Source organism: Botryllus schlosseri, chromosome 5 (assembly GCF_051294905.1).
Source record: "Botryllus schlosseri isolate E-star chromosome 5, Bs_hap1, whole genome shotgun sequence".
Lineage (NCBI taxonomy): Eukaryota > Metazoa > Chordata > Ascidiacea > Stolidobranchia > Styelidae > Botryllus > Botryllus schlosseri.
In genome coordinates this window covers 6,733,703-6,757,689 of record NC_137240.1, presented here as the reverse complement: position 1 = coordinate 6,757,689, position 23,987 = coordinate 6,733,703, and the positions used below count along the sequence as shown (strand labels likewise).

The following is a 23,987-nucleotide window of genomic DNA, read 5'->3' as shown; positions in this document are numbered from 1 at the left end:
GTGGCAAGTCATTTAAACGTTTCTTGTTTGAGTAACGTGTCCCGCATGTTGCCACGTTTTCTTCCACTAAATTGGTCATTTTGCGCAATACCGATACTTTATACTGTTATTCCAGACTGCCGACTTTTAGCATGGCCTACGTTAGTTTTAGGCGAGTAGGATCTTAGATAAATCTCCCACACTCCCAGCACTTAGGAAATCTGCCGTTCAGCTCGGTTGGACTCGCAAACCATTGATATCGCAACTGTCAAACATACCGCTGCGATATGCCGCTACGTGTTCCGTAAATTCCGTGGCTCAGAATTTGATTTGTGATTTGAATTGAATGCTATCTCAAACAAGGAAGTTGCGTGGATCTTGAATAGAGATAATAGTCCGACAGTTCAGTTTAAAATGCCTAGCGCCGCAGATCAATACGTTACGTGTGATGCCCAGGAAGCATGAACTGATACTAGATCGAGAGTCATGATGGTCTGTTCAATGCCGGTCACGCACGTACAATCAAAACTCCCACCACAGACTGCGTACAAATTTCAATACATTGAATCGACGCCAACCATGTTGATGACCATTCGTCAAGTTCCGTTATTGTGTACCACGGCTCACGCCGCCTCCGGCTATTTGTGGAATAACTACCGAGTTCTTCATCAGACTACAGACAGGAACCATCATTGAGTCGTGTTATTGAAATATTTATCAGATTAAAACAACACATGATTGCGACATTACGGAAAGATAGGGGGCTATCGAACTGTCGCTACGCCCTGGAGTAGTCTTTTAATCGGACGTTCACCTTGGCCCCTTGGTATTATGTTTTGAAAACCCTAAGCATAGCAGACTATCGGTCTACTCGAAAGAGGCTTTCAAGGCAACAATGTCGGAGTCAACTCGCTACTAACTGAAAAGACGATGTGAGTCACCGGGTTACTTATGTAAGTTGGTGGGAATGCTGCTCATAAAGCATATCCACGCTAAATGCCACGAGACTATAATTAAATGTAATCGACGTTAATGGACTAGAATGCTATATGAACGTTATAGGCAACGTTAACCTCAAATGTGTATATCCCAGAAATAATGTTTGAATGTGCGCAGTGTACGGCCATTTGGTCGCATATACGATTCGCATCGTAATGAAATGGCTTCGTTATTTCAGTATGCCCCGCTGAACGAGCACGCCGTGACAGAGCAACCTATGGCTATGACTACGCAACCTATGGCTATGAATACGCAGACAACTGTTATTATCAATCAACCCCAATCAACTATAATAAGGGGATGGCATTCCGGAATCTGTGACTGCTGTCAAGACATGAAGAGCTGTAAGTTATCTTTCGTGGATACCGTGGAGTGTTCAGTAACACTGGAATTCAACTAGTCTAGTATAGAGTGGGTCTACTATAATAAATTCACCATCCACTGTATGAGCCAGACAGTGACGAAATACCATGTCTTATTATGGGTACCTACACTACAGCGTGTAGATTGAGTATATTCATACGCAAGCACGTGGGAGCTATACGCTTGTACTATTGGATTACCATTGCCTTCTCATTATCCAGGCCGCGCGATTTATGTTTCGTTTTATCGGGTCAAATTACTACTTGCGAAATTCTGATTGGCGGATTGTAGCGTGACGAAATATGCAAGCAACATGTTACGATCGGAATCGCCACATACACTGCTGGTCATTAAACCTCTGGCGCTGATGTTCTTGAAAATAATGTAGAAGCTCACAGCATTAATGATCTGGTCACCGTCCGGTGTATGCCTAATTACCAAGGTGCATGTATTATAACAATTTGTATCTCCTTTCTCTTCCCAAATGCATTCTAATTGTGGTAATTTATTAACCTTAACTATCTGAATATACTCGCTGTAGACTCTGTGATTGCTTTGATCCTCTACATCAGTAGTTCTTAACCTTCACTCCAGCGTCACCCAGGGGCGGAAACGCTCAGGGGGCGATATGGGGGGCGCTGAAGAAAAATGGCTTCGCAGTGGATGATGTAGTAGGAGGACATATCCTTCATGAGTATTCAGAGCAGATTAACATTTCCACAAAACTTGTCAAATCCTGAAATTTTTGGTCGCGCTGCGCGACGATGTTTGCTACATATATTTTCATAAGTGTAGTGGGTTATTATAATTCATGTAAAATGAATTGCGCGTACTTTTAGATCGATAATTTTCCGTTAAAACACTGACGTCATGCTTGCTAGGGTTATTTTCAACAAAATGTTTCGAACTAGGTATATCCTGTAGCGCATAGTGTGTGAAAATCGAAGTAGGAGGTACTGTATATCACTTTTGAGAATGAGGGCCCCTTGTACATAAAATATGTTTTGAAGCTTTGTGCACGAAATGACTGACTAAATATACTTCTATTTGAGCGAGCTACAAAATTAAATCTTTGGAATATTTCTTCATCGTATCATAAATGATGATACTATGAAGTGTTGTGGTCCACAACCTCACATGCACGTTATATAATATGAATTGCTTTGTTTGGAACACAATCATGTTAAAATTATTAACTGGGTACAGTACTAAATTGAATGTGAGCAGATATATGCATCCCATTCTTAGTTGACTAACTTAGTCACACAAAGCACTAAAACAAAATCCAATACTATTCATTTCCCCGTATTGCCAATCGCAGATGTCAATTCAGGATGGGTCGAACCACAGTGTATGGGACCGTACCCGATTGTTTTTATAACAACCTTGATTTGACCCTGAATATAACACATACAATTATTATATTATTTATCATAGTCGAGTGGTCCTCGAGCGCGATGAAAGCGCGAAAGTCCCGAAAAGACCGACTGGACTTTGACCTCTTACCAGGACCGAAACTGACTTTGACCTCTTACCAGGACCAAAACTGCTGCAACCCAAACCCCAATCGGGGGAGGGGGTGAGCTCGAAGGGGGCCCTAAATTATTTCGGTGAATGAACATAAAGTACACGTGGTGTTTTGACGACTTCCCCACGAAAAAATACGCATAATTATAGAAAATAGAAATAGGCATTTCGACGTCGGCCATGACCACGCCACAATGAACGAAGACATACGAAGTTCCGGTCAATATGGAACTCCGAGAAGTGTGCCAAAAGATCGTCAGGCGAATAAACCTTAGCCGAAGAGGATTGCGCTTAAGTTGACCGTAAACATCGATGTATATAAGTCTAATTAATTGTCCATAGGTGCTGAAATGCTCGTGCCGAATTATAATGCCGTAGCAATCTGCACCCCGCAGGACAAATAACATCTATCAGATAAAAATTATTAGCCGGTGAAGAAATACCAATTTTGGATCGTGTGCTTACTTTAGTTTAATACGTTTATGCGTTTCAATATCTTTTGACTATATAGCGGACAAGAGGTAACAAAATAACAACATTGTAACGAAGTAATTGTACCAACGGGCACGCCCGAATATGTTTAATATTAGTTACGTGACCTTCATTTTCCAAGTCAACATCTCACTCAGCGCTACTGGTAAATCTGATCACGTGGACTGAGAGGATAAAAAGGTTATAGCAACATATATATGCACTTACCACCTATTCATTCATGCATTATTGAAAATTTTGGCGCCTACAGGGCGACACACACTTGCTGACTACGAAATCACCCAGAAGTTTGGTTTATCACGCTATTGGAGCGCAATACAATGGTTTTTAGGGGATCGGACGAAGTGCTGTTACGTCCCCCCATACCCATTGTCTTTATTACAGTCCCTACAATATGGGGGGGGGGGCGCTAGAGCCAGACAATTTCTGAAAGGGGGCGCTGGAGAAAATAAGGTCAAGAACCACTGCTCTACATAAATAACTACATAAATTTTTAATTGCTGGCTTGTCACTTCATGCCAGACAATTCCCCGTTCTACCAAAAGCACATAATGTTGAAATTTGATTATATTTTTGTATTTGAAGTATCCATAATCCATATACAATGAACATCCTCCCACCAGAAACCTCGCAACGAAGTCGACTGTGCTCAGTGTGCTGGTCCGTTTATTTGGAACTCTATACAAACATCTATGCGGTACCTTCCGTACCACACCTTTGCAAAAGAATTATTTCCTATTCGCCACCCGTCTGTTGATTCTTGGGGCACTGCTATTACGCGTGCGAGGCGGCGACGATGGGCAAAGTCGAATTAAGTTCATATCCGAACCTAATTTGGCCGTTTGATAAGGTGACCGTCATGTTTCTCAGGCTGTTGCTCGTTCTTCCTGGGCCACTGCTATTACGCCTGTTTGGCCTCCAGGATGGGCGAGGATTGTTGCGTTGGATTCGGATGCGTTCCCGGTGGTCATCTGGCGATGAGGGTGGCTTTGAGGCACAAACACGAAATTCCGGTAAGCTACACATTTTAGATTCGTAGTCGCCCGATACGATCGTATCCACTTCAAAATTATCAGCAATGTTATTTTTTCATAGCAAACGATTGTAGTCCAAGCTAGTCCCATTTCTATATCAGTGACAATCCGAAAATAGTAATTGTCTACGTATTTTGCCTAAAATTCACGTCACACTGAATTAGAATACTCGCCATCTGTGAAACTGACAAAGTGCATTCGTGATTCGTCCTGTCGAACCTTTCAAATCCCATGTTGTGACGTAACAACTCATGTCGTTACACACGCGAAAGTGCTTCCGCCCCAGTAGCAGCATTATACGTCACAGTGTATCAATTAAATACAATCGCGGTACGTTTTGCAGGGAACGATATGCGACGACTGTTGCATGGTCACTTACTGCCTGCCCTGCACAATGTGTCAGCTTGCGCGTGAGATGGACCAACTGGGCTACCCGCCCAAAGACGGCTGCTGTTGAAGATATTACTTTTGCGGTGCGGTATGCGCAGTGCACACATGGACAATGTTGCTGATTGTGTTGACCTCGTTATCTGCCAGTCTCTTGTCTTTTTTCCAAGAATCATTTGTTGCTCTCTTATGTATGCAGTGTCGAATTTGGCGGACATACACTTCTGCGGCGAAATACTGCATCTTTACCATTCTATTACACACGTGCTCTGCTAAATACGTGACCAAGAAGTCGCCACTCGCATTTTAGCGACTAGCCTTATATTCGTTAAAAGATGTTGAAAAATGCAATACATCGTTTCTGTATCCACAACGCACAGGCATTCGCGATTGTACCCCTATAATACACAGTGTCTTCACTGCGCGCTTACTTATAGAAATATCACCAATCAGCAATCAGCATGCATTGTGAATAAATTTTCACGAGTACGCAGTCATTGGCTGTAGCATTTTAGATGGGGGAATGATTGGTGACTAATGATTAGGTCCTAGGACTTTTAATATGCACCGCACCAAAATGCTGGAGGTATGGCTATAGGCCTATCCACGCCATTTGATCCGAGTAAACGGTGTACAACAAATGCCTAGAACGAAAGTGGGCAGTGCTACAAGTCGGCGAGTCAGGAAGTATAACATGGGATATCGGCAGGCCGTGTTATTTTTGGCATTTCAGGAGCCAGATGCCAAAAATAAAAATTTCAAAATGCCAAAAATAAGCAATTTTTGGCATATGCCAAAAATAACACGGCCTGCCAAATAGTGTATTTTGTTCATGGTGTTGTGTTAACAGGACCGCGTTACAAGCGAGAAGAGCGTTTGTGAAAGGCAGGTTTCTTAATCTGGGTCCTGCCCACCCATTAGGGGTGAAAGCATGGTGTCCTAAATGGTGTGGGCACAGCGAGATTCAACGGCTGACTGCATTTGGTTTACGTCATACTTTCCATTTGTCCAAAGGCAATTTTACGACCATTTTTGACCGGCTTGTCGAGCGCTAAATTTGATAAAGCGGGTATCAATGAGAAGCTGCCACAGTGCTGATTATTAAAATATAAATTATATTCTGCTCATGGAACTGGAACCTCCAAAATCAACCACGATTTTTGCATTGTGATCGAGTTGAACATTGTGACCCAACAATGGCTATTTCTGAGCTGCATAGTCTCGTTTTGCCAGACAGTCTTGTTGCGTCAATGTTCTTAAACAAGCTAACCTTCCCAGGACTCTTCCATGCGAGTTGGTAATATTAAAGCCAACTGGAGTGACAAAAGTCCTTTGAAAATATATCGGTAGACTGAACGAGAAATGATAGTCGGGCTACTAAATAGAATGTGTTGAGAGACGACGCAGGAAACTCCTGGAAAAGGATCGGGGAGAAATTTCTTTCCGCGATGAGATCGATGGCACTGGCGAAGTGATCTCTTTTCATGATGCTTGGAAGCCGGTTCGGCCCTCCAAAGATTTTGAAGCTCTGAAAACCTTTTGTGGATGACTGGCAACATTCTTTCCCTCAACGGCTACTGTTGAAGCCGATATTTCCCAGATTCGCTGGGCGAGAAATGAATTTAGGAGAAGCTGACCTGAGTTTGGATGCTCTGTTACAGTGCAAACGATTTAAGTCTATTCAACAGCTGTAACAATCAGCTGTTGAGCGTGTTTGTTAGGCTTTTATTTTGCTTATTGGCACCGATTCCGATGGATACTGCACATTTCGTGGTTTCGTTTGATATTATTAACCTATGAAATCGTTAGGTTTTTTCTTCTTATTGTTTGTTGGCACTGATTATACGTGGATGCTGCAGATTTTGTGGTGTCTTTTGACAAACTAGCCCAAATAAAGCGTTTTTGTGACTAATTCGAGGCTGAAACTATCTATTTAGAGGACGATGCCAAAACTGCCAAAAATAAAAATCGAAAAATGCCAAAAATAAGTTAGTTTTGGCATATGCCAAAAATAACACGGCCTGGATATCGGCCTGTTGCAGGCTAAATGACCAATGATAAGGTTACTTGTTACCATATGTCGTCCTATTTCAAGAAATCTAAAATGTTCCCCTTTTTCGCAATTCGTCCACCTTGATAACTTTGAGAGTCGGGCGATCGTACAGAGACAACAAAAAATGCCATTATAGACGCGAAACCTGGACGTATTAGACCAGTGGTTCCCAACTTGTGGTACCCGTGCCACTGGTGGCACGCGAAGGTCTTCCGGGTGGTACGCGAGTAGATTCTGTTTTTCGAAGAGAGTTATTAGTTCGGATGGGGTCGATTTTGAGTATTTCGAAGCCGTTGTAGATTGGGGCAATCCCAGCAATGACGGCCTACGGAGAAGAGATCTAGTAGTCGTAAAGCATTGGGATTCTTACCTTGCCAAATTCCGTTATAATATAGTTGACCACAAGAATTCCAAGTGGATACACTAAAGAAATCATATAGGCTACTGCGCCTTAAAATGAGCAGTTTATTTTCTGTTTCGCTGCCTTCAGCAGCTCAACACTGTGGATACATTTTCTGACCGCCTTCGGCGCGCGTAACTTATTTAGGTGGTAGCCTACGCGAGCACTGCATAAAACCTCGAAATGGTACGTGGGTGGCAAAAGGTTGGGAACCATTGTATTAGACGGTAAGATTGGCTAACAAAGGGCAACTCTAACCGATTATACGTGGCGACGGGCTTTTCGGATCGAGTCGGGAAAATGACCGTTTCTTTAGTCAACCCATCAATAGTGAAATTTCTGTATTAATGAATGCTACTACATCTTTCGTGACTTACAAACAGGGTTCTCTTTTTCGGATCTCAGAATACAGTAACCCTACCAATGATCGTTGCAGTCGAGACACCATGAATATCAAAAACCACAACAACCGTACTACACATATACCAATCGATAGTTGCAGGAAGCACAGTTGCTCAAAGCTCATTTTATGATTAGTATACAAATTGTGCAGTATAGCCTACACAACAGTGCACGCGCGCCTTTTGTCGTTGGAGTAGAGGCGCTCCTGTCGCCCAAGTGTTAATTCCGTGGAATATTTTGGTCGTTGGTAGGCTAAATTTAATGTCGTAGATTTGCAATGTCGGTGAACTTATCATTTGATATTTTACAGCTTGTAGGCCTGCCGTTGTGGACGGCCTTTATTGACTGCTCATTATGAATCATAAACGGTCAAATGAAACAATTTTTTTGACATGGTGTTATGCTCAACGTACCGCAATATCCTAACTCAGGGCCGGCCAACCCGTGGCCCGCGGGCCACATGTGGCCCGCGAGGTAATTTCCGAGATTAGTAATATTATCAAAAATGAATTGCACAGATTGTGAACTTGCAAGGCCAACCAAAAATTTGATTAGTCTGGCCGCAACACTTGAGATGTGATGACTAAAATATCAGTTCCGACGCATTGGCAGATCCATAGCCAGTCACATTTTGGTAGATCTTCGTACACTACAATGAAGCAGAATAATTTGCGATAGATTTATCAAAAGTAAAAATTTTCGACACGCTACGCGCAACATGTGGTCACTAGATTTCTTGCTTTTAATATTGTTACCCCTTTGTGAAAATGAAACAACGCCTAATGTATCAGATTGAGTCTAGCTATATTCGCGATTACGAGACAAAGTGTCGTTCAACATATGCAACCTTGCGTTTGCGCCCGCAGAAAGACCGTCGACTATGAAACCTAGGCACAAAATGATTGACGCATGTTGGTCGAAGCTTTCGATATCGATATGTCCAGGCGCCGAATAGTCCATTCCTGGCAAACTGAGCCCAGCGATATACAGCAGGCCCGCAATATAGCCAAGTGACAATATTATTGACATATGAACTGTGAAAAATTTTCGCGCTTCGCGCGGCTAGTGGCCCGCGCAATAGTTCGTCAGGCAAGTGTGGCCCTTTAGCTGAAAAGGTTGGCCACCCCAGTCCTAACTGAAGCAAGACTGCGTGGGCATTGGGTCTTATATCAAGAAGCGCGTGATGTAACATTGTGATGTAGACAAGATTGTCAGAATGAAGCAACACGGTGTGTCACCAGCAGTACGCACAACCTCAGTGTTGTCAGCCAACAACTGCTGCTGTTGAACGTTCGTTTTCCATTCTTGGCAAGCTACTTACTATAAGGACAGGCACTTTCTACCCGAGAATGTAGGAATGCATCTTTAAAATTTAATTATTTCTACCATGATACGTGATGTAACTACTGGAATTCTTCACAGGACAAGATTTCGTTAACATAGATTTTTTTTTTCATTTAAAAATTTGTCACTTTTTAAGTCAGGAAAATTTTTTCAGGCCGAACTACTTCGTGAGGACAAACAGTTCCAACCATAAATGCAGATGAATAGTAGAATTTCAACATTATGTGCAAAAACACCTAATTTGCATACACGAGGACAAAATTTTGCAAAATTAAGTTTTTTTAGGTCAAAAAATCGCCCTAATCTTCAGTCTGTGATTGTGTACCACTACTCGAGACACTCGCCATAACACTCTCAATTAATATATCCAGCCAGATCCTCTACACCAGTGGTTTACAACCTTTTTCGACTCATCGCCCCCTTTTCAAGCTCAACGCCGATCATCGCCCCCCAGATTTTGCGAACCGAAAAATCGGTATACAATATGTAATCATCGGCGGGTTGACTAAAAAAACGGTCAACTTTTCGGCTCGTTGTCGAATTTTACACTTTTGCAACTAAGTTTCCGTGGGTTGAATAAAAAAAGGTCATTCCGACGACTTGACTCCAATATAGCCGTTTTAACGCGTCATCGCCCCCTATCGCCCCCTTTGTCCATTTTCGCCCCCCCTATCGCCCCCTTCGTCATTTTCGCCCCCCTAGGCCACCAAATCGCCCACGTTGGGAGCCACTGCTCTACACTTCGGAAATTACTACGTCTGTGCAGCGCGAGAATGGGGATCTCCCGTCTGCGCTACATCTCTTTTCGTTGCGTTTGCTGAAGTCTGCCGCCCATGACTCACTGAAATGGAGTACTCTGTTGACCTATTCCATTCCAAAGCCGTACTCAAATGTCTAACATACTTTGTAGTGATATTGACCTGAAGCAGTGCTGTTGTAAGCGCTCGACATGATTATTTCAATGTTATTTACTGTATTGCTGTACGCGGCATTGTTCGAATGATCGTAATGGTACATGGTATAGATTGTATTTTTTATTATGCCGAGAAGCTCCATCGTAAGCTGCCAGAAGTTTGGTTGGTTTTGTTGGATTGCGCGGTATTGTAAGACTGAGACGCTTCATGTATCCATGGCATAGCTCAGGGCTGTCCAACCTGTGATCCGCGGGAAGGCTGCAAGTATCCCGCGTGGTATTTTCTGAATGACATGTAATATCGAACTTACAGTCGCCTTACGCAATTTAAAGTTGTTTGTTTAGTCAGCCCCGAGATTAACGGACCTCGATCTGACATATCAACCTCCCTATCGACACATGCGTCATTCGTTTTCATTCCTAGTCGTTTTATGTTATCGCTTATCGCACACATCGTTCCATCCAGAGTGGAAGTAGACCCAGGTGGCCTGAGGTGGGTGTCTGATTTGAAATAGCATACCAATTCGTTTCGACACCTTCCTATATCTTTGTATTGTATCGCATTCCTGAGGTGATTTAATATGACAAAAATTATTAATCTCATAGTCTGTCACTGATACTGTGATTTTTTCGGTTAGCTTTCTTTCTGTTACTGTTACTTTCTTTCTATTACTACTACTATAGCAGTGGGTTTCAACTTTTTCCGTAGGCAGTGAAGTCTTTTGATAAATATAATAAACCTGTGGGCTACCTGAAACCGACAACTGTGCATTGGACTTCATTGTTCGTCTGTTTTATGGGAGGAGTTCAAATAACTTCCTATTGCTAGAATTGTCTCGTAATACAAATATCAGAGGATTTACAGATCGGCAGACTTTCGTAACACCATTACTTGTCAGAACACACTTGTGCATTTCAAGCAAGGTTTTAGGCGGATGAATCATGTCAAATATCCTCACTAATTTCAAACAGACAGATGGCAGCTCGCTTCGCATTCTACATCGCATCTCACCGGATATTTTCAAACTTGGAAAAAATAAAACGTGTCGTTCACTGAAAACTGCCAGAGTAATGCCAGTGTTTAAGAAAGGCTGTAAAAAGCTAATTTCTAACTACCGACCAATATCTGTTTTGCCAAATCTTGCCACGGTTTTTGAGAAACTGATTGACTGCCGACTTAAGAACTTTTTTGAATTGAATGCAGTACTGTCTCCGACCCAGCATGGATTCAGATCCAACCACAACACCAACCATGCAATACTATCAATTGTAACGGACTATTACAAAACCATCAAGCAAAAAGAAAGTGGCTGCAGCATTTTTATCGATCTCCGCAAAGCTTTCGACACAGTTAACCACAGAATCTTAAGATACAAGCTAGAACACTATGGAATCAGGGGTATTGCAGCAACTCTACTTGAAAGCTACCTGGCAAACCGCAAGCAATTTGTTAAACTTGGGACATTAAGAACGACTACCAGAGATATAACTTGTGGAGTGCCACAAGGCTCAGTCCTTGGACCGACTTTTTTCCTCATTTATATTAACGACATTGTTAATGCATCTTTATTCCGCACAACGCTATTTGCTGATGATACTCACCTCTTCATAACCTCCAACACTGTCGATGATTTGCATGCATCTGTGAATAGGGAACTCCCAAAAGTGTCGAGATGGCTGCAAGCAAACAAACTAAGTTTGAATGCAGATAAAACCGAGATGCTCGTTTTAAATAATGCCAGTCATAATTTCACTGTGAACATCAATCATAAACAAATCTCAATATGTGACTCAGCAAAATATCTCTGCGTCACCATTGATTCCAAATTGTCTTGGAAGCAGCATATTGAATGCACAATATCAAAACTAGCTCGGTGTGTGGGAATAATGACCCGTCTCCAATCTTTGGTTTCCAGATCAGTACTACGAACCATCTACTTCTCTCTTTTCCACTCGCACCTGCAATATGGAATCGTAGTATGGGGAAATGCATGTACAACATTTTTGTGCAGAATTCGAACCCTGCAAAACCGTGCGATACGGCTGATCTCATCTGTACCTTTACGTACCAATTTATCGCCTTACTACCGTAAGCATCGAATTTTGCGAGTTGATGAACTGTATCGCTTCGAAGTATCAAAAGTTGTTCACAAATATTTTTCCAATAGTCTCCCTCCTGTGTTTGATGACTTTTTCATACCTGCTAAACATGTCCATTCCCATTACACGAGATCTTCGTCTAAAGGAAACGTCTACTTACCCCAACCCAATAGCAACCTAACTAAGAGATCTATCGACTACTCGGGACCTATCATCTGGAATGCATTACCATCACATATCCGTGAATTGCCTTATAATAGATTCAAAAAAGCCCTACTTGATCGCCTCTTGTCGTTACACTAACACTGTTGCCCTACCTCGCCCAGACATTGCTTCATTGATCATTTGCTACCATTGTTTAATTTTTTTTTATATTTTCCTTTCCTAACTAAACATTTTTTCACAGCCAGACTGTTCTGAGTCAAGTGTACCTGTTTGATGCTGGTGTGATCAGACTAGATGACCTTCACGGTCTTATCGATCATTCCTATCTAATACCGAATACTGTGCACGCATATTTTCTGTACCACCATCACTGCCGTTTGTTATGTATTTTGGTTCGATGAAAATAAAGACTCTCTCTCTCTCTCTCTTCATATAATTGTAAAAGAGGATACTAGATACTACAGTTTACTAGGGATGGTGTGAACCTGGTTCACGTTCGCGTTCTGTGTGTGAACTTCAGAAATTTAAAGGTTCGCGTTCACAAACGAACCTTGGTAGGTTCTGCACTGTGAAACCTTTTTCATATACTACAATTTTCACTTCATTATAATATCCTTGGTTGAAATTTATTGCATTTCAACTGCGGGCCACTCTATCCATGGCCTCAACAGCGTAAAAAATCAACACTAAGCGAGCATGCACCTTGACAATTTCAAAAATTTCTGCTGTGAGCTTCATCCGCAATTACACAGCATGGTTTTTAGTTTATGCTAAAGTATCTTGAGTGAAGTCGTGGTAAAAGTCTGTACAATATGGAGGAAGCAGTGACGGGGAAACAAATTGCGGTAAGTTTACTATGGCATGATCGGTCATATGTATAATATATTCACTTACTAAAAACTTGGCATGTATAATGTATTGTACAGAACTACTCATATACTGTATGTAGGACTACGCTACTGTATACGCCAGAGTTTCTCAAACTTTTTCCGGTCGGGTACCACTAATTTGTTTTTGTTTTGCTACGTCGCGTACCACCTACATCCCAAATGACTTATTATAGTCAAATATCCCAGTAATATTAGTAATTGGCGCAGTTAATACACCATAACACCAATGAATAGTATGTAAAGCCTATTTAATTTGCTTGACACAAATGCTTCCTGTAGATAAGATTGTCTATGCGGGGTATAACATTATCCATAGCATATTGGAGAATATGTCCAATTGTCCATTGCCTAGGCTCAATTGGATGATCGCGGCCATTCAGTGTCCATGGCCACTAAATGGCCGAGAGCCCCTGCAATAGCACGCCGAGGCAGGGATCTCAATTCTTTTTTTCTGCATTGTTTGAATCACGGTGCCATCTTCGCGTTTAAAACGGTTTTCAAACAAATCGCGCACAGTAGCAAACATTTTCCTCCATATTCGATTGCGATGAATCCAATACTTTATGTATTCTGGATTATACTCTGACTTCGACATGGTTAAAATTTACTGTAATGATGCATTAGCATGCTAACCAGACAGCCGGAAAAAATATCTTCCTTGCTACACTGATGCGTTAACATGTCAGCCCTGTAGTAGCCAAGCTATTAGCCAATATCACCGGATGCTTGGTTCTCATTAATGTTAATGCGGTGTGGCTCACTGATGCCATCGTGAATTTGCTGCACAACTGTAGTAATTTAGCATCGTACGAATTTATAACGGCTTACTGCAAAGCACAGCAAATTGTAGACTGAATACAATTAAAAATCACCGATCCGCTCGCGTATCACCGCGTACTACTGGCACCGGGGTGAGCAAACTACAGCCCGCAACACCGTTTCGTGCGGCCCGCGAAAGCCTCAAGAAACGTTGCAAAATATTGATAAAATGCGTACTATAAATCAAACTATTGTGAGCACTTAACAAACCATTTCTTAATACATTTCAACATGGTAATGATATTTTATATTCTTACCATAGTATTTGTTTTGTTTTATCGATGCCTCGATAGCCCGACCTCGCGGCCCATGCATTTTGAAGGTTTCAGTGGCTAAGCATCACAGAATGTGAAACGTAAACGACTTAGTCCGGACCGCGAGTATGTGACTTTAGATTGGCAACACGATTAAGCTTATTAGTTTTGGTGTTGTACTTAAAAAAACGATTCGTGAGTGTGTTAGATAGATTCGTTCTTTGTATGTGTAATAGCATTTATATTTATAATATTTATATATCGTAGAAGCGTATTTAAAGGTAACATGGTTATGATCCTGTCCGCATTGCGTGTCCTGGAGTTAAAAACCAGAAATACAATCAGCAAATCTATAAACAGATCACTGCCCACTGACTCAGATTTACATCCAGTTCTAAGAATCGGAACAACCGACTTTCAACCCTAATTTTGACAATGAGGACGGTCAGCTTATTAATTTTCGGAATGTTTCTGACGCGTGCACGTTATCATCAAATGAATGTTTCAATTGTTTTAATATCCAAATGCATATATACTATTATATTATATTATGTTGTCGGTCACTATATAATCAAATAACGATATTGAATTTTTGCTTAGTATCCCGAAGTTATATATGTAGTGTGGCCCGCGAATGGATTCAGATGTTGAATGCGGCCCGCGAGCTAGAAAGTCTGCCCACCCCTGCAGTAGTGGTACTCTACCACAGTTTGAGAACCACTGGTATACGCATTATGTGTAAGGTGCAATGCGCATTCCAGTCCTGTACTCAACGAAAGTGTGAAGTGATCGTTGATTCAAGGTTCCCGGCTGTTTGACATGATATACAACAGGGCCGGCCAACCCGTGGCCCGCGAGAAGGTTTTGAGTGGCCCGCGAGGTAATTTACGAAAGTAGAAATATTATCAAAAATGGATTGCACCGATTGTGAACCTGCAAGGCCAACCAAAAATTTGAGTAGTCTGGCCGCAACATTTGAGATGTGATGACTAAAACATCAGTTCCGACGCATTGACAGATTCATGAGCAAGTCACATTTAGGTAGATCTTCGTCCTTTCGTACACTACAATAAAACAGAATAATTTGCGATAGATTATCAAAAGTAAAAATTTTCTAGGCTTCGCGCAACATGTTGTCACTTGATTTCGTGCTTTTAATATTGTTACCCCTTTCTGGAAATTAAAGAATTTCTAATGTATCAGATTGAGTCGAACTATATTCGAGACGAAGTGTCGTTCAACATATGCGACCTTGCGTTTGCGCTCGCAGAAAGACCGTCGACTATGAAACCTGGGCCCCAAAATGATTGACGCATGTTGGTCGAAGCTTTCGATATCGATATGTCCAGGCACCGAATAGTCCATTCCTTGCAAACTGAGCCCAGCGATATACATCGGGCCCGCAATATAGTCAAGTGACAATATTATTGACCTACGAACTTCGGAAAATTTTCGCGCATGGCGCGGCTAGTGGCCCGCGCAATAGTTCGTCAATCAAATGTGGCCCTTTGGCTGAAAAGGTTGGCCACCCCTGATATACAAGATATTTATTGGTGACTGCGTATTGATTCGTAGGCTACCAAATAATTAAGAAAGTTGGCAACTTGAAATTTTTGAAAAAGTTGCATAAAGTTTGAAAAATACTCTATAATTTATCCTAATTCGCGAAATAATTTTGGGCCCCCTTCGAGCTCGGGCCCCCCAATTGGGGGGTTTGGGGTGCGGCAGTTACGGTCCTGGTTTCAGTATAAGCCGTTGCCTCGTTTGGGTGATAGCTGGTGATAGGACGTCCTGTATCGTGCAATGATGATGTTCCAGAAACCTGAATGACTGTCTCATCTGGGAAGCCCCGCTCCCAGCAGTAAAATTTACCTGGGTAGGCCTATTTGGGTCAATGATCAGTATTTCGGCCGCGGTCACTGACATGATGCAGTACACCACAGAAGTAATCGAAATGCGCCCGTTAATAGGAAAAAGTCGAGAACTGCTGAAGCAGACGAGGGTAAATTCGTTCTGCTATGTAGCCTAGTGGGGTAGTCATTTGACGTAAAATCGCTTCAAAGATGCCTGTATACTGCTGCCCACTTTACAGTGGCCGGCAAATGAATTCAAATACCCATGAGTCGTATCTCTGTCAAACTGAGAAGTCGTATCGTGAAATTCGCTCATTTTTTAGTATGCCGCGCTGTACGACCCTCCTGTAATGCAGCAACCCACGGCTATAACTTCGACAACCATCGTGATCAACCAGCAGCCGCAGACTATTATACGGGGTTGGCATTCTGGAATCTGCGAAGACATGAAGAGTTGTGAGTTCTTTCGTTCGAATGGCTGCTGGAATATTCAGGAATGTTGAGATTTTCAACTAGGATCACTTTTGATCTAATGAGTAAACCTTCTAAATCTATTTGAAATACATGATTGGATTTAATATCTTCAGATCCAACACCTGTTATGAGAATAAATTTTAAATCCTGACTCAAATATAAAATTGATTTCCTGTCGTGACCAAATCCAAGACAAGGCGATGACTAAAACGCGACGAGGCATTGTCCGATCCCAAGTTGGGGAAAACCGTGAAACCTTGTGTTTTTGAAAACCAAATCCTAACAAATCATTTGTATATTAAGGGGATTTACTGTTTCCGATCGGCCGTTCGATGGTTCGATCCCCCGCTGGGTCAGACCAAAGACCTGATTAGTAACATTAGTATCTATGACTTCCGAGCTTGGCGCTCATCCGTTACTGGGATAGCATAGACGGGTGGTGCAAGTCTTAGAAAGCCGTACAACGCTATATCTGCTCCTTCCTTGTCCAGCGGCATCAGCAGATCATGCACTCATGGTATGCTTATGCTCAAATCGTGTGCTGTGTATGTATGTCATGAGTCGGTAAGCAGCCTGCAAAACATCAAGGACAAAAATAAACGATGTCCGTACGCCCCTTCCGTACTGTTTCCGTTTAATAACGTAACCGCCATGTTTTGCAGGCTGTTGCGCGTTCTTCCTAGGCCACTGCTATTACGCCTGTTTGGCCTCGAGGATGGGCGAGGATTGTTGCGTTGGATTCGGATGCGTTCCTGGTGGTCATGTGGCGATGAGGGTGGCTTTAAGGCACAAGCACGGAATTCCGGCGAGTTGCATTTTCGTAGTGACGTGTCAATGCCTTGGAATGTGCGATCTTTCTGCCCGTGTGTTTGGGCGCGACTCTGTTCCATAGCCCTACTTCACAACTAAACAGTAGGCCTAAACCTAGTTGCGCCCGACGGCTCCGTATTTTATCCATAGTGTTTATCGCACTGAAAATGAATACACGCTCTCGGTGTAATTAACAAGCGCAATAGCGCATTCATGAATGATTCATCTGCGCACGCAAGCAAAGGCTGCACCGTCTGAACAAATTCATTTTGTGACCTCATAGTGCATGGCATTAGACACGCAGCAGCGTTTCAGCCTGCGTTGTAGCATTTTCGCCTTTCTCAATTTCAGTCAGCTTAAAATATGCTCGTTGTACGTTTTGCAGCAGGGTTGTAACCAAGTCACAAGGCTCCGAGTCACAAGTCAATCTCACTTTTATATTTTTGACTCGAGTCAAGTCGAGTCATTTTCAATTCCCACCGAGTCAAGTCCGAGTCCAAGTCAGCGAACCGAGGATCGATCCCGAGTCATGGTATTATGACTCGAGTCCGAGTCCAAGTCATTGTGTTGACTGCTCAGTTTCCATTTAAAGTCTTCCTAAACCCACTTTTTTAACTCTGTTCGGTGATATTGAATGGTTCGCATTCATAATTTATCAATTTTCCTCACTTTTAGCAGTTTCTGGTCGCATTTTAAAGCACCAGTACCAACAAACGAAATCGCAATAGTGTGTTGGCTTCGAAATTGTAATGAAATGTCGGTCTTGGCCGTCTGAATCTCGAGTCAACGACTTGCTTCGAGTCATGCGCAATGACTCGAGTCCCAGTCGAGTCAATACAAAGAATGACTCGAGTCGAGTCGAGTCATTTCCGTATTTTGAGAAAATGACTCGAGTCGAGTCATCCGAAAATCGTGACTCGAGTCTGACTCGAGTCGAGTCATGACTCGAGTCATTACAACCCTGTTTTGCAGGGAACGATATGCGACGACGCCTGCATGGTTAGTTGCTGCCTGCCTTGCTCGATGTGTCAACTGGCGCGCGAGATGGACCAACTGGGTTACCCGCCTAAAGACGGATGCTGCTGAGGATATTACCAGTGTGGTGCGCGATGAGCACAGCTCGACTATGTTGCTTAACGTGTTAACTTTGCTACCTGAGAGTCTCTTGCCTTTTTTACCACGAGCCATTTCTTGCTTAGCTATATGTGCATGTGCAGTAGGGCTCTTCAAAAATGACTTTTTTTCTCAAATCCTACTGGCTACTTGATAAAATTGTTGGGTTACCTAATTTAAGCCTACACACCAAATTTGGTTCAATTCCAACCAGTAGCCGCATTGCTACAGGAGCAGACTTGTACAAACTAAGGAATTTTCAAAAAGCGCAACTAGAACTATATCTAGAACTACTCAATTTTCAAGACTCGCAACTATAACTAGAACTAGAACTACCCAATTTTCAAATTCCGCAACTAGAACTAGAACTAGACCTACTCAATTTTCAAAACTCGCAACTAGAACTATAACTAGAACTAACAAAATTTAAATATCGGCAACTAACTAACTAAAACACAACTAACTAAATGTAACTCTCAATCAACTCATTCATTTTTGTTTTATTCGAATTCGGCGTTCCAGCCTTCCACATGAACGTCGGTACAACGAAATTACTGAAAAATCAGACAAACAGAACTATTCTGTAATCGGTACAGGACAAACTAAACCCTTTTCGCAGCTGTTGCTGATTGCAGCGAATCAACATGAGTCGCGAAAATGTTTTTTCGTTGAGTTTTGCCCTCTTTGGGGAATACAAAATCCCAGCATGCCAGAAAGCCCTTTCACTGGGCGCAGATGTCGCAGTCATCCCAAGAAAATCTTTCACCAAGTTTCGTAATTCTGGCAAGTCGATTGTTGTAAATTTGCCGAGTTGTCAGTGAACTAATAATAGTCAATGTATTAACTATAATCCAACAATGAGCATTTGATCCTTTGTCATGATCACGTCAGTAACCCTAAGTAACCTCACTTGTCACGCGAGGAGAGTTCTCATCACGCAGGACACACGAGTGTTTTCTAGTTGTTCGGCAACTAATATTACTTTGAAATGCGCAACTAAAACTAAAACTAGAACTACTGAATTTTCAAAATCTGCAACTACAACTAGAACTAGAACTACGGAATTCTAAAAATCCGCAACTACAACTAGAACTAGAACTACGCAATTTTCAAAATCCGCAACTACAACTAGAACTAGAACTACTCAAAAAACTGTTAGTTAGTTGACCGTCAACTAACTAAATGTTTAGTTTGTACAAGTCTGTACAGGAGAAGAAAGTTTCTATTTATTATATAAAAATAAATGATAAAAAATTTGAAAATTTTCTGTTTACCCCATGAAAGTGTTAGGCTGTCTATGGAAACGATGCTCACCAAATTTCGTTCAATTCCAACCAGTGGAAGCGGAGTTATTGCCGTCGAAAAATCTGGATTTGAATAAAATAGTATTTACGGTGACCGATTCTTTGTTTATTCATTATAGTTGTGCTCACCATAAATACTATTTTACTCAAATCCAAATTTTTTGACGGCATTAACTGCGCTTCCACTGGTTGGAAATGAACCAAATTTGGCGAGCATCGTTTCTATAGACAGCCTAACACTTTCATGGGGTGAACAGAAAATTTTCAAATTTTTTATTATTTATTTTTATATAATAAATAGAAACTTTCTTCTCCTGTAGCAAAGCGGTTACTGGCTGGAATTGAACCAAATTTTGTGTGTAGGCTTAAATTAGGTAACCTAACAATTTTATCAAGTAGCCAGTACGATTTGAGAAAAAAAGTCATTTTTGAAGAGCCCCAATGTGCAGTGTCGAATCTGGCCGATATATATTACCGAGGAGAATTATTAGACATCAACAAATTACACATGCCGTGTACGCGAATTTTCACTGCTCTATTTAGCGAGCCGTGTGTTCATTATCAGATGTTGAAAAATGCAATACATTGTCTGTACCCACAACGCACATGCATTCGTGATTGGATCTCTATACTCAGCGTCGTACGCCAGTGTACACTGTACACAAGATCAGATCTGAGCCAACTGCGGCCCGCGGAGCTATTCTGAGCGACCCGCGAAAGGCTGCTTGGAATGCAAAACATAAAACCTACATTTTAATGTTGCGGCGTGTACTAAAACCATAGGCTGTATAAACTGAACCGAAAAATCGTTTACTTTCAAGCCTGTTCATTAATATACCGCGATTACGCAGTCTACGTAGCGTTCCTCACATGCGTAATCCAGATTCAAAATGAAGTCAATGTAGCAAATTATGCCGTAATAAATTAAATCAGTGGTTCTCAACCTTTTTCACTTCGCGGACCGGTAGAATTTCAAAAAGTATTTGGCGGACCGGTGGACCTTCATATAAATCAACCCAAAATGTAAAGTACGAAACCGTTTTCTTGCACGTATGGTACTAGAGCAGCGGTTCTCAACCGGGGGTCCGCGAGACCTCTACATTTTTAAAATGGTTGATAACCTAATTTTTATTTTATTTTTTAATTTGAGAAAGCATAAGGCAGTTTCGCACCACAACTGCTAAAACCGCATGACACGAAATCCATTTATCCTGTGATATACATAACCACCATTTTAACAGCTTCTTGGAGGTACAGAACTTCAATATACAATTGAATAGTATATTCATATTGAAATGAACCCGAATATTTACGGCTGACACTCGTCATAAATCGGACAATGATATACCTACTCAGCTCGGCGATCAGATTAGGCGCATTCTTATTGCGGACACCCTATCGACAAGGCTGGTTTTTTGATTAACAAGGACTGTTTCGTTGCTGTCGAAGCATTACGCTCCAGCCCTGAAATTCATATCACCAGTTATATTGGTATGCAGCCTTGTCGTGTTAATGTTCAATTGTTCATGGTCGAAAATGTTTGCTCGTAAATATAATGTAGACCCGAACAGAACAAGTCGTTTTATGACAGTCTTTCTCAGGTTGGAAAACTTGGATACATTCTTTGGCGCATAAAATTTGTCTATACTTTTAGATTATGATTTCACTTTGACGGTAGAAACTCTCTGCGGGCCGAATGCGGCCCGCGGTGCGCATGTTGCCCGTCCCTGCGCTAGATGCTGGGCGGTGATATGTTCATAAAATATGTGTTTCTTCATTTTGGTGCCATAAATGTTGCGTTCACACTAAAAGTATCGTCGGAAGCGTTATGCGTTAATATTGCATTAGCCTCCATCTATCTTTGCGGAAATGGTTTTCGGCACTCCTCGTTCATATCAAAACGAAGACCCGGATTTTCAAGACACGACCACTTCAAGAAATACAGCAGCAAAATTAGCTTTGAAGTAATGAAAGTTTACCGATTTATACATAAATAGTATAATATTATTTTCAAGAAAAAGCATTATTTTGCTGTTTATCATAAGCCTACAGCTCATATTTGCACAAGACAGATGAAGGTTGCACCATAATAGAGCTAAAATTGAACTAAAACTTGAGGGGGTCCGTGAGGGTTCGTGGCGGTCAAAAGGGGTCCGCGAAGCCAAAAAGGTTGAGAACCACTGTACTAGAGATTGACATTTTGAGTGTTTTTTCATGATAGTATTCATGTGATTTCACGGTAGTTTAGCCTGCAGAGTCGTGGTAAAATTTGATTACAGTCTTTCGCGATAAAGGTCGTGGACTAACCAACTACGTCAACTCGAATAATATTCTTCTCTACGATAATATCAAGAGAAGAAGCGTTTCGTAGTCGGAGCAAGCCAGTGTTGGGCTGATTCGAGTCATGACTTGACTCGAGTCAACTTTTTCAGATTACGTGACTTGACTCGGCGTCTCAAAAATGTGGATTTACTCGTAACTCGAAACAAAATTTTCGAGTCAATTTCAAGTCATCAAAAATAATAATCGGTGTCGACCAACTCGCTGTACCTAGTGTACGTACGCAACACACGCTCTCGACGCGTTGATATATGTGAGCAACGATTGCGTAACCTGATTATACTCAGCCTCTATCGGCAAATCACAAATTAATTGACCGCAAACGAAGTGATTATAGTTCTGCGTATAGGTGAGCCATACAATAACCCGTTAAATATATAATTATCTCGATATTCGTTACTCGCTTCATAATTCATGGTAAATCAATCTGTACTTCAATCATCTTACAAATGCAATGACTTGAATCATGTCTCGAGCTTCGAAAATTCGACATGACTTTGTGACTTGACTATAGTGACTTGACTTGACTCGAATTGACTTGTGACTCGAAGGTAGTGACTTGATCCCAACACTGGACCAAGCACCTTGCCATGCTACTTTGCTCATTTACCACTACCACTAGAAGTATTATGAATGCAATACGCCGCACAAAAACACCTGGCAACGGAGGACGGGTTTATCCACAAAATGAGTAAGTCGGAAACGATTGATCGTGCAAACCGCGCGGTTTAACGAGTCAGCTCGTACTTGTCGATCGCATCGAACATGTTTCAGGCCCGATGTTGCCTCCGGAATTTCTGAATGTGCTGATGTCTAGGTTTTATTTATTTCATCAATTGACAAGCCCTTAATATTTTTTATCTTGAAATTAATAAGGTAAAAAATTCAAAAATACCTGGCGGACCGGCACCGGTCAACGGACCTGCGGTTGAGAACCACTAAACTAGACGATTTAGGCTTTGACACGCTTTCCTGTTCTTGGACTGATGATCTGAGGCCGAGTCCAGATCATAAAGACATACGCCTATCGGGGCCTGCGATATTCACGGCCTTATCTCGGACAGAACACTTGCAAGAGCCAACAGACCGATGCTCATAAAACAGACATCAGCGATTATTTACGATTTCGCTTCTCGCTACCAGACGTCTTTCCTCAGATAAGTCTAACAGGCCAAAGCCGTACCTTCACGCGAAAAACACAAAGTGGCAAGTGACAGCGTCGCAGATGCAGTTATCCACCAAGTAAGCTAAATATTGAGAATATCCCGACTTGCTCATGTAAAGAATATTATTGCATGGAAAATCAATTGAAGCACGTGACGAATAAATTGGTACACATTTCATTACAAATACTTGCAAAAACCAACATGTGGCTTAGTCATATAAGCTTCGATCACAAGTATTGTTAATCAAATGTATCACTGAAGCATGCAAGCTACGTTTTGCTCAATTGCCGTTTTTTAAAGTCCTTCGTAGCTGAACGCTTGGCGATGCCCGTGTGTATCAGCAGTCTTTATTGAGACAATTCGCATCTGAATTTTCTCTACTTAATCCTAATGGAATACCTGTCTGCGGAGTGCGGAGATGTTCACTTTTACCTTCACGATCGACTTACATGTAAATGTACTATAAAATTATTCCGTACCTGCGATGTGCGTGGATGGGGATTTCCCGTCTGCGCTACACATCTTCCGTCTACATTTGCTGTATGAGTAATAAAGTATGGGAGTACTGGCGAGATTGTAGGCTGTATCTCTATAGTAGTACGATTGTACGACATGACTCACCGAAGGGAGAGCACTGAGCAGTCTGTTCTGTTCCATTCAAAAGCTTATCAACTTGTCCGCCACACACTGTCAGTGCTTGAAAGACAAATTCCATTTGCGAGAGTGCGCACTGCGCAAGGTTGTATTATTTCCTGTGTGGTCGCAAACGATCAACTCCTACCATAAGATTTCTGCATGATTGCGAA

The 23,987-nt window shown here is 41.8% G+C and overlaps 3 protein-coding genes across 3 annotated transcripts in view; all 3 read left to right on the top strand.

The window, feature by feature from the left end:
* LOC145439667 (cornifelin-like) overlaps nt 1–5,278 on the top strand; it is a 59,815-nt gene extending 54,537 nt beyond the window's left edge. Inside the window, exons 3-5 of the mRNA XM_080317196.1 lie at nt 1,157–1,322; nt 4,231–4,373; nt 4,738–5,278. Of these exons, the coding sequence (XP_080173322.1) occupies nt 1,157–1,322; nt 4,231–4,373; nt 4,738–4,851 (423 nt within the window). The 3' untranslated portion in view covers nt 4,852–5,278. The remainder of the gene's footprint in view (nt 1–1,156; nt 1,323–4,230; nt 4,374–4,737) is intronic.
* Nucleotides 5,279–12,740: 7,462 nt separating this feature from the next.
* On the top strand, nt 12,741–20,182 carry LOC145439669 (cornifelin-like). The gene is made up of 5 exons (XM_080317198.1): nt 12,741–13,003; nt 16,298–16,430; nt 17,111–17,253; nt 18,231–18,469; nt 20,125–20,182. Exons 1-4 carry the CDS (start codon nt 12,971–12,973, stop codon nt 18,342–18,344), a joined length of 423 nt encoding a protein of 140 aa, XP_080173324.1. The 5' UTR covers nt 12,741–12,970; the 3' UTR covers nt 18,345–18,469; nt 20,125–20,182.
* A 3,737-nt stretch (nt 20,183–23,919) lies between these two features.
* Nucleotides 23,920–23,987, top strand: part of LOC145439670 (cornifelin homolog) — a 38,004-nt gene continuing 37,936 nt past the window's right edge. Inside the window, exon 1 of the mRNA XM_080317199.1 lies at nt 23,920–23,929. The gene's annotated coding sequence lies outside the window, so the exon portion shown is untranslated. The remainder of the gene's footprint in view (nt 23,930–23,987) is intronic.

Excerpts from the sequence above, each read along its gene's own strand:
- LOC145439669 (XM_080317198.1), top strand. The coding sequence starts at position 12,971 with ATGGAGGAAGCAGTGACGGGGAAACAAATTGCG. Across the intron at positions 13,004-16,297 it reads TGACGGGGAAACAAATTGCG|TATGCCGCGCTGTACGACCC; the intron begins GTAAGTTTACTA and ends CTCATTTTTTAG. Across the intron at positions 16,431-17,110 it reads CTGCGAAGACATGAAGAGTT|GCTGTTGCGCGTTCTTCCTA; the intron begins GTGAGTTCTTTC and ends CATGTTTTGCAG.